Source organism: Echinops telfairi, unplaced genomic scaffold (genome assembly GCF_000313985.2).
Source record: "Echinops telfairi isolate 266 unplaced genomic scaffold, ASM31398v2 ScPeMD7_23;HRSCAF=83, whole genome shotgun sequence".
NCBI lineage: Eukaryota > Metazoa > Chordata > Mammalia > Afrosoricida > Tenrecidae > Echinops > Echinops telfairi.
Window position 1 is genome coordinate 79,994,783 of NW_022103920.1, and position 11,131 is coordinate 80,005,913.

Here is an 11,131-nt window from a genome sequence, read left to right on the forward strand (position 1 = left end):
TCGTTGCCATGTGTAAGAGGGCAGCCATCTCAGAAGCAGGAACAGAGAGAATCCTGGGACCATCAAAGAAGAACCAGCAGAGGACCAGGAGCTGAGCCCAGAGGCACTAGAGGCCACTGCAAGAGACCATGGGACAAAGCAAAGGAGCCAGGCTAGGAGAGAGCAGAGGGATGCACCCTGAGACCTGAGATCACACGGTGAGGGTGAGTGAATGGCTGGTTCCTGGCATGCAGAGGTAGAAGCCAAGAGACCACATGGTGAGAGGCTGAGGACCAGAGAGATAGACTTGGCTGCTGGCTGAAGGGGAGTGTTGATGTGAACCAAAGACTGTACCTGTACTATTATTAACTGATCCTGATCAGTGGTAACCTGTTAACTTCCCCAATAAAACCTCACAATCTGGAAGCATAAGTATGATCCTTAAATCTTAATAGGATGTTAGTTATACATCATCTCTTCTAGGAAATGTATTCTCCTAAGTGGCTCGAAGAGTTAACTTGCTTGCCTTTTCTCCCTTTCACTGCAAGACTACAAAGAACTGTTGAAAATCTCCAGATGATGATACGTTACTCTTCAATTACCATCAAAGATACAGTGTTGAAATATTTCTTCCAATTTGGGGAGATGTGAGACTAGACATGATGAACAATGGAGAGACGATAGGAAAATATTAGCCCAATTTTCTATCATTGGACCTGCCGATTCCAGTGGCTCTATAAGTGTGTATAATCTTTGAAACTTCCATTTTCTTCTTTCATGAACCCTTCCCTGGGAGTGTTAAAATCTTAGTACAGTTTCCTCTTGTATCTTGGGCCTTATTTTCACACATAGTTGTATGAACTTCATGATCAGGAATCACAGGAATAAAAAACTGGGGCTGCAACTATCCCTTAGATTTTGTCCAGCCCAATCTGTTCAGAGTCTTCTAATTGAGCCAACCTTACTGACTATAATGAGACTGTGCAACAGGGCATTAAAATAGTAAAAATGTGGTAGTCCTAGGCCACTGTTCACTGGGCACCCAAAATTCAAGAGATCCAGACCAAAGTCCAATGATGTCAATTCGATAACCTGGGGATAGCAGTCACTTGCTTCTTCTCACACTTCTCACACTGGGGGTGGGGGGTGGGGGGGGGTGGTTCCAAAGGGGTATATTGATTCTTTAAATTTGCTACTGGGTGAGTTTGAGATATACACTATAACTGGGTGAATTGAATGGTATATGAATTACAGTTCAATAAATCTTCTTTTTTAAGTCAAGCCCAAGCTTCCTTGGACTGTATATACTCTACAGTCTTAGAATGATAAGTCTTACCTTAAACTCTGACAACCATTCCTCCACAACTCCTTTTTCTGAAGTGAACATCTTTCCACATCTGTTCTAACTTTCCACCTGAAAATTAACATTAAAAAGTTAAAATTTAGATCATGTTTTCTTCTTTCTTGAACATGTTTTCATTGATTCAGGCAATCATATAAAGCTATTTCCCATAGGTGCAATTAAAGCAATTTCACAATTACACAGGTGGGTTTATTTTAAAGCCATTGTCCATAAATGAGCCTTCAAATGCAAGAATTTTTTAAAATGCAAGAATTCTAACAAAAACATGATGAAATTGGCACTACAATTTTCATTCAGCTTTCAGGAATACTAGCTGCAAAATTTTTGGACATTTCCCCCATTATTTTCGATTAAGTCATTGCAAAAAGATGGTGCCAGTTTAAGAAAGTTATAGAAAGTATTTCAAAACCATGAATATATAAAAAGCCATGCACCCAAAATTGACTTTGCGTGAGGCATTAAGGTAATGTAATTTGCTTACATTTTTGTTTTTTGGTGTGTGTGACAGTAGTAATCTACCTAGGCAAGCTACTTCATTCTTCCAAAGCTTAATATTCTTTAAAAAAAAAAAAAGTGCAAGTGACAATATCCAAGACAATGACCATATCCAACACCAGGTATTCAGAAGACTGAGTTACTTTAATAAAAATAAGAAAACACACAAGCTAAAGGAAATACAAAATAGTTTTACCTTGTGGGGGGAGAATTTTTAGTAAAGTACAAGATGTTTTCTTCATCCAACATCTGTATGGGAGGGAATTTATAAATTGTTTTCTGATTGAAAACTTACCTCTGCCTCAATTTCCTAGCCTCCTAATTCAGGTGCAAATCCTGTATTAGGATTCTTAATTATCGTCAGCATTGCAATGTAATAAAAACGGAGGCAGAATTGCCAAAACCAGAATCCCAATTCTACTTTTACATGTAACATCACCTTGGGCAAATTCCTTACCTTACTTTCTCCTCTGAAATGGGAATAACTGTAGTACCTATCTCCTAGAGGCTACTGGGAGGATTGAGTAAAAATTAAAGCACTGATTACAGGACGTGATAGTAGAGTATTATTACTATGCCACACTATAATTAAGCTCTGTAACACCCCTGTTCAGTTGTATACCTATCTACAGGACCTATAAAGGTATGCCTTAATGAACGCCAGAGGCTCTTGTCACAGAATGCATCCTGATGTCTCATGAAAACATAGTCAATAAAAAAACTAGAAGTATATATTTACAGAAATATACTCATTTTATAAGGGGTTCAAAAATCCACGGATAATAGAATGAAAAGAAAATGTAATTTGCCATGAACATTTGGGGGCCTGTCCATAGACATGTTCATTATGATGGGTTCCATGAGGTGTGCATCTCACACTTCAGAGTAAAAACCATCCCATTCGCTTGTATTTTAAGTTTGATTCTTGGATCAAATCAGACTCTCAAAATATCATGTTTTTACCAGATTGTTGATTTTACAGAACTGTCCATTCGAGTGAACTTGGCTTTGACTTTATGTGCAAAATGATACTGAAAGCTCTGTTAGATCACATGTTTGCTCACCCCTTCAAAATTCAACAGAAGGAAGTTCACACGCTCAGTATTCAGTACCAGAAAAAAACTCTTACAGCAACTGAAGTGCTTTTGTCTTACAGGGACAGCGAACCTCATAACCGGTCCTGTTTTGTTTCTAATGGCGGCCTGAGTTCCTGCCCGAATTCTGTATACAAAAGAGCAGGTCTAAATTAACTTTATTCATTACTCTATTTTCCATTCGTATACTTTCTTTCTTTCATCCTGTTATACTGTACATGGTTGTGAAGCAAAGTAAAAATAACATGCACTTTCTTTTTTATTTATCCACTCTCTAGGCTAATAAATTAGGATGGGAAATTACACAAAGAAAGAACCATGCTACACCTAGTTATAAAGAAGTGGGGGAGTAAGGCTTTGCTTTAAATTCAAAAACAACTTCCTATTTAAAATCAAGATTATTGTTAAAAGATTAAAAAGAATCAAGAAAACATTCGATCTATGAAAAAATAGAATTTCCTGTACATTGACAATCTGATCTCATTACAAAGACATGCAAAGGCTCAAGAATAACAAGGATAGAAAAACTGGCCAATAGGACAGAACTGAGAGGCCAAACACAAGCCCACACAGAAACGGTTATCTGATTTCTGACAAAAGTGGCACCACCATGTGATGGGGAAAGGGTGGTCTTTTAATAAATGGAACTAAGTCAACTGCATAGTTACTTAGAAAAGAAAAACCAAGAACCACGAATGACCTCATAGCTCATGTCAAATGCAAAAGTTTTCTTTATCTAGGTGCCGGTTACAAATGTTTGTGCATTGTGTGAAAATATACTAACTTGGACCCTTATAAAGTGCACTTTTAAAAATAAGTCTATTCTATATTAGTAGCACCACACACAACCCAGAGCTCTTATTTTACATCCTCAGAGATCAAACAGGAGCCTTCACTTGTATAGGTGAGTTCAATGAATACTCAGATGCAAGCTCAGAGTAAAACTATCATGCCCCATACTTCTTTGTCTTATTCTGGTGGGGGGGGGGTGTCCAAAAGTTAGTCCAGAAATTCCTTTCTACTAAAATCTTCACAGCCTCACTACCACTATCTACCTTACAGCCACCAGGATTAAATTCATTATGCCCATATTTATCCTTGTTTGTGTCAGCCACCACAAAAAACGACTCCCAAGTTTCCTTCACCCCTTCACATTCATCTTCATGACTCTTTGCCCATCCTATATTTGGCCCCCACCAGATAGTATTAGCTATCTGGTGCTGTTAAAACAGAAATACTACTATCGGGTGGCTTTAACTGATGGAAATTTATTCACTCACTATTTAGGAGGCTAAAGTTCTGAATTCAGGTGCCCAGCTCACGGCGAGAGATTTTTCTGTCAGTTCTGTAGGTCTTGGTCCCTTTCAACCTCTGTGGGGCTGATGTTCCTTGGGAGATGTCCGTGTGTCTTAGCATCAGTCTTCCCCTGGGTCTAGGAGGTTCTCGGTTGAGGGACCCTGGGTCCAAAGGATGCCCTCCACTCCCAGCTCTTCTTTCTTACTGGTACTGAGGCCCTCCTTCACTGCTTAGTCTTTCTTCTTTTACTTCGTGTAAGATAAGAGGTGATTCAAGCTCCACCTCAGAGAAAGCCCCCTTACATCATCAGATCAGGGCTGTGACCTGAGCACCGCACTTTAATCCCCTTACAACTGATTGGCTGGTCACACCATGGGGTGATCACATCATTACAAAACTGCCAAACCATTAAGAATCATGGCACAGTCAAGTGGACACATATGTGGGGGCGGGGCATAATTTAATTCATGGCACTATCCCCCTAACTCTGGAAGAAGGAAACCCTCCCACTCTGCCCACTGACAGTGAGTTACCAGCAACATCCTATACACAGTTTTCTGAATGTGGCCTCCTTCTTGTTCGAACCCAAATTCTGGTTGTTCTCTGAACACATTGCTTCTCCTACAGCCTTCTCACTAAAGTGACTGCTTTTCTCACTAAACCCCAGGAGAATCACTGGGCCTACAGGTAGAGCGAGTGTTCTCTTCCTCCTTATCATCCAGCCAGATTATCCTCCCTCTCTTCTCTCTAGCCATCAGCCCAACCTGCTGTGAATTTCCTGTCCCTGTTATCTCTCAAGGGAGCCCTGGTGGTGTGTTGGTTACATGTGGAAGTGGAATCTGAAAGATAAGCAGTTGGAAACCACCAGGCGCTCGAAGAAGAAAGATGGGGCTTTCGACTCTTGTAGTTAGCCTCGGAAACCCACAGGGGCAGTTTTACCCTGTCTTATAGGGTCACTATGATTCAGCATCAACTCGATGACAGTGAGCTTTTTTTTTCCCCCAGGGGGGTAGATTTGGTCATCTTTCAATTAACCCTATCCCTTCCTCCATCTTACTGCCACTGAGTCATTTCTGATGCAAAGCAACCCTCTCGACTAGGGAAGAACTGCCCTTGTGGGTTTCAGACACTCTAGTCTTGAAGGGAGTAGGAAGCCTCATCTTTCTCCCACGGGCTGGGCTGGTGGTTTCCAAGTGTTGGCATGGAGGGTAGCATTCCCCCATGCTACCATGAACTTTCTTTCCTTGCCAGATGAACTTAGCCCTAGCTCACTGTCACTCATTCAAACCACTCCTATTTTATTTCCCCCTCAAACCATGACCTCTTACTTCCTAGAACTCTCCTCCATTGATATTGTCTTCTCCCTACTTCAGAAACTTAATCCTATGTTTATAACCTTGAACACTTTAACCCACCAGCATCAAGCCAATTCTGAATCATCACAAGCGGGACCCAGTAAATCTGTTTCTGAGGCTAAAATCTTTATGGTAGTAGATAGTCTCATCTTTCCCCTGTGTTTTAGTGGGGTTAATATTCATTAATTGTTCATTTTATTTGAGTATTGGTCTCTTTTTCCTCTTTGTAGGCCTAAAATATTTTATTATGTACCTGACATTGAGGGTCACACATAACAAAAAGATATGCTGCTGCTATTCTCCTCTGAAGAGTATTGCTTTTGATTCTAGCAATCAGCTGAATTGCTGCCTTATCATTTTGAATTAGTGTAGGCTGAAACAGACTTGGGGGCCAGGGAAAGTTTCCAAAAAAACCTGATATTTGAGTGGAGATTTAAATGAGTAAGAGTTGGATGGGTCACAAAAAGGAGAGGGTGAGAAGGTGCAGTGTAGGGGGCCCCAGGCTGAGTAAGGTCTATAGGAGACGGCCCTGGAGAATCAATCATCAGGCTGCTCTAGGAAAAGACAGAAGTCCCTGTAGTTGGAGTAGAAAAGAACCAAAATGTCCAGATCAAGGCTTCTACTTCTGCCTAGAGAGGCAGACATGTGGGCAGCAACATCAAATCTATAGTCACTTACAGGCAATATAAGTGTGAGGTGGGGAGGGGTGAGAGGGGGGAAATTATGGCTACAAGCATGCTGATTTGGGGGGGTTGTCTGTAACTGCAACGTAGATGAATAATATACCCATTAGGCCGAGTGCTATAAGAGCAGAAGTCAAGTCCAATTTTGCTCACACCTTAATCTAATGCCTTCCACACAGACGTTCAAGAAAGGCTTGTTAAATTAATGGATGGCCCCTATTTGCATAGAACTGTCATCTTTTTGTAAAAAAGCAAATGTCTTTATTTATACACATATATAGCTACTGCTAATGCCATGAAGCTGACATAAGTTGTTTAAGCAAGTTCAACAAATTTTCAAAATAGCTCCAAATCCTTGACTTCAACCTGTACCAACAAATGGAAAGCTCAATTCCAAAGCATATCACCCAAGGTTTTTTCTCTAATTCTTTACAAAGAAGTGACAGGTGTTAAGGAGGTGGGAAGGGAATTAAGAAAAAAGTGAAAGGGAAAGTCAATAATCGCAAATGAAAGTTAATTGAGCTGGGCTCTAAATGGCTCTGAGTTATATCTCCTCACATTTGCCATTCTGACTGCATAGAATATTCTGAGTCTGATACTAATTTTATAAACAAGTTACTCTGTTTCAAATATGGAAGAGATTTCTAAAACAGCCTTTAAATATCATTTTACTACCTTATCAAAAACAGAAAACTAAAAATCCCAAACTCACTGCCACTGAGTCTAAGACAGAGTAGAGCTGACCCACTATACCTTTCCAATACCCCCCAAAAGATACTCAACTGGGTGATACCTGAATTCAGATAAGAAAAACTGGCATCTTGATGGTTCCTTCAACACAGGAGGTCAATATGCTAAGAACTAAAACCCGAGAGTGAAAAATGAAGTGAAAGTGAAATTCAGGTTATCTTTAATCAGGATAATTCCTCTGTTGTGTGTGTGCCACAGTCCCCAGGCCACACTATTCAAGGATGAAGAAGGCAATTCCTATAGCTAATGTCTGCATAGAACAACTAAGTATTTTTCCATGAATTCGTGACAGCTTGTTCTCCTAGAACGTCAGGATTTAGATGTGTGATTTTAATTTTTAAATTCTTTTTAAATAATCATAGATTTACAAAAAGTTGCAAAAATAGTACAGAGGGATTCTAATTGTTGGGTCATAGAATTAAACTCATAGCCAAATCATTCTCTGGTATATCTTCTAGGCTATATCATTTTACATTTTCACCCACACTGTATGAGGAGATTCAGAGAGTTCATGGAAAATTTTCATTAGCTTGTATGTTTGTTTCATCATCTTGTATTGCCATTTTTTTCACCAACTTCTTGGAAGTCCCTTCTTATTAAAAGAGATTCAATTGTCCTTCATCTTTGGTAGCATTTTGGTATTGTCACTAGCTTTTAGTGCTTTAATAAATGTGTAGTTTTATCTCACTGTCTTCATTTGCACTCCCTGTAACAGCTAGTTAAGGGAACCCTGATGGCGTTGTGGGTTGTGAGCTGGGCTGCTTACTGTATATCAGCAGTTCAAAACCACCAGCCACTCCATGGGAGAAAGATGAGGCTTTCTGCTGCCGTAAAGATTTGTAGTCTTGGAAAGTCACTGAGGCGGTTTTATTCTCTCCTGTAAGGTTATGATAAGACAGAATTGACCGATGGCAGTGAACAACTAGTTAAGAGTCCTAGTGGCATTGTGGGTTCTACAGCGAGCTGCTAATACAGGTCAGCATTCAAACCCACCAGTTGGTTCTGTGGGCTTAGGTTTTCATGTTACTAAACACATAGATGTTTAAGATCATACACTAGACCGTCATTTACAATCAATAAAGGGTGACAGCCATTGTAAGACGGTAGGTCTGAAATAAAAAATTCATTTACATGGACTTGGGTTGTTATTTGATCAGATACAGAAAAATGTCATATATCATCAACCACAGCATAATCAGAAAGCACTTCCCAACAACAGAACTGAGGTCATCTGATATTATGTGCCACTTTAAAGAAAATATATAAGCTATTTGAATGGTTTTATAACATTTCATTAGAGGGTACATTATTTTCCATTACATCTTACTTCTTGCACTAAACTGAGGTGGTAAAGAAACTAAAGTATAAGAGATACACTTTTATAGTTCTTTAGTACTGATTCAAAAATGTCAACAAAAATTCAGAACATGTTGTACTCATCATTTTCTTTAAACATACACTCATTTTGTCTTTATAATGAGTCAAAAATCATCACTACAATGCAGAAATATATTGAATTATGTTTATAGTTTCACAGAACATTAAACTATGCCATAGAAATATATGATCTGGAAAATTTTTTTTTGTTTTCTTTTTTTTATTATTTATTGTTTTATTTTCTTTAAACATTTTATTAGGGGCTCATACAACTCTTATCACAATTCATACACACATCAATTGTGTAAAGCGCATTTGTACTTCATTCTCAAAACATTTTCTCTCCACTTAAACCCCCGACATTAGGTCCTCATTTTTCCCCTCCCTCCCCGCTCCCCCCTCCCTCATGAGCCCTTGATAGTTTATAAATTGTTATTTTGTCATATCTTGCCCTGTCCAACGTCTCCCCTCACCCCCTTTTCTGTTGCCCGTCCCCCAGGGAGGAGGTCACATATCGGTTCCCTCCTTCCTACCCACTCTCCCTCCACCCTCCCTGTTTCACCACTCACACCACTGGTCCTGTAGGGCTCATCCGCCCTGGATTCCCTGCATTTTCAGTTCCTGTCTGTACCAGTGTACCTCCTCTGGTTGTAGCCAGACTTGCAAGGTCGAATTCGAGTCATGGTAGTGGGAGCGGGGAGGAAACATTTAGGAACTAGAGGAAAGTTGTATTTCTCATCGTTGTTACATCACACCCTGACTGGCTCATCTCCTCCCCGAGACCCCTCGGCAAGGGGATCTCCAGTGGCCTACTAATGGGCTTTGGGTCTCCACTCTGCACTCCCCCCATCATTCACTATGGTAAGATTTTTTTGTTCTGATGATGCCTTTTACCTGATCCCTTTGACACCTCGTGGATGTGTAGGCTGGTGTGCTACTTCCATGTGGGCTCTGTTGCTTCTGAGCTTGATGGCCGCTTGATTACCTTCAAGCCTTTAAGACCCCAGATGCTATACTTTTTGATAGCCGGGCACCATCAGCTTTCTTCGCCACATTTGCTTATGCACCCATTTGTCTTCAGTGATCCCTTCGACACCTCGTGATCACACAAGCTGATATGTTCTTCCATGTGGGCTTTGTTGCTTCTGAGCTAGATAGCCGCTTGATTACCTTCAAGCTCTTAAGACCTCAGACACTATATCTTTTGATAGCTGGGCACCATCAGCTTTCTTCACCACATTTGCTTATTCAGCCACTTTGTCTTCAGCGGTTGTGTCAGGAAGATGAGCATCATAGAATGCCAATTTAATAGAAGAAGGTATTCTTGGGTTGAGGGAGTACTTGAGTGGAGGCCCAATGTCCTTCTGCTACCTCAACACTAAACCTATAAATATAGGCTCATAGATCTATTTCCTCATCCTCATATAAATATAGTTGCATATGTACATGCCTTTATCTAGACCTCTATAAATGCCCTTTTACTCCCAGCTCTTTCCTCTGTTTCCCTTGATTCTCCTCCTGTCCCACTATCATGCTCAGTCCCCACCAGGATTTCAGTACTTCCTGTTTGTTGCATTCCCTTTGATCATGCCATGTCATCGTCATTTACTGAGACAAGGCCAGTTCAAAGCACCTGTGCTTGTTAGCTGCTGTGGAGCCGGACCCAATTTGTGGTGACGTCATGCACATGGGCACCAGACTGGGTTTTCATTGGTTGTTTGCCAGAAGTAGATCACCACACTCTTCTTCCTAATCTGGCTTAGTCTGGAAGCTCCACTGACTCATGTTCATCAACACAGTATCACCCAGACCACCAAGGACAGATGAGTAGGGGCTGCAGGTGAGGTGCCCTGGCAGAGAACTAAACTAAGTGAACATTCTACCCATGAACTACCACTGTCTCCTCAATATTGACAAAATTATTTAGGTGAAAAATTTTCAAACAGTTTTATTGGCATATAATTCACTATAGTTCAATCGTATCAAGAAAAGTTGTACCATCATCACCATGATTTTAGAACACTTTCTTCTGTCTCATACTCATTGTTATTAATTCTCAATTTCCCCCAACCTCTCCTACCCCCAAGAAACCACTGATTCAGTTACTGTCCCTAAAGATTTATATACCCCGGATTTCATATACAGAAAAACATGCCCCCCAAAACCCTAACAACAATTACAAAGTAAAACAGAAAAATCTCAATCAAAAAGAAAGCAGAAAACCTTATGAACTAGAACAAATTTAAAGTGGGTCAAAGGGGAAATCAAATGATAACTTTTTAACCTAATTGCATCTGCCAAAATCAACTTTACAATGCTCTCTGATACCAAGGTTATTCACATCCCTCAACCATGGTCAGAGTGGATCCACCAGAGGCTATACATGTGTGAACCCTGCAAACGGATTCTGGCCTTGCACTGTCATCCACAGACTTCTGCAAACAAACAAACAAACAAACAAAAGCACTGCCATCGAGTTGATTCCAACTCTGCAAACCAGAGGTTCACAATTTAAGGTCTAATATCATCCCCTCCTTCAGATTTTGATTTTATGATTTACAAACCTTGGATCACACAAGTTGGTGTACTTCTACTAACTATATGGATTTAGTTGATGCCTCACGTAGATTATTTTTTAGGTGACTATTTTTATTTGCTTTGTTTTTAACTTCATAAAAGCAAAAGTATACTTCTTCCATGTGGGCTTTGTTCCTTCTGAGCTAGATGGCCGCTTGTTTA

At 40.2% G+C, this 11,131-nt stretch overlaps 1 protein-coding gene across 3 annotated transcripts in view; it reads right to left on the minus strand.

Moving 5' to 3' along the window:
• FAM126A (family with sequence similarity 126 member A) overlaps positions 1 to 11,131 on the minus strand; it is a 95,472-nt gene that overhangs the window by 42,926 nt on the left and 41,415 nt on the right. For all 3 annotated transcript variants that reach the window (XM_045288791.1, XM_030885209.2, XM_045288792.1), the window contains exon 2: positions 1,316 to 1,393. In XM_045288791.1, the coding sequence (XP_045144726.1) occupies positions 1,316 to 1,366 (51 nt within the window). In that variant the 5' untranslated portion in view covers positions 1,367 to 1,393. The remainder of the gene's footprint in view (positions 1 to 1,315; positions 1,394 to 11,131) is intronic.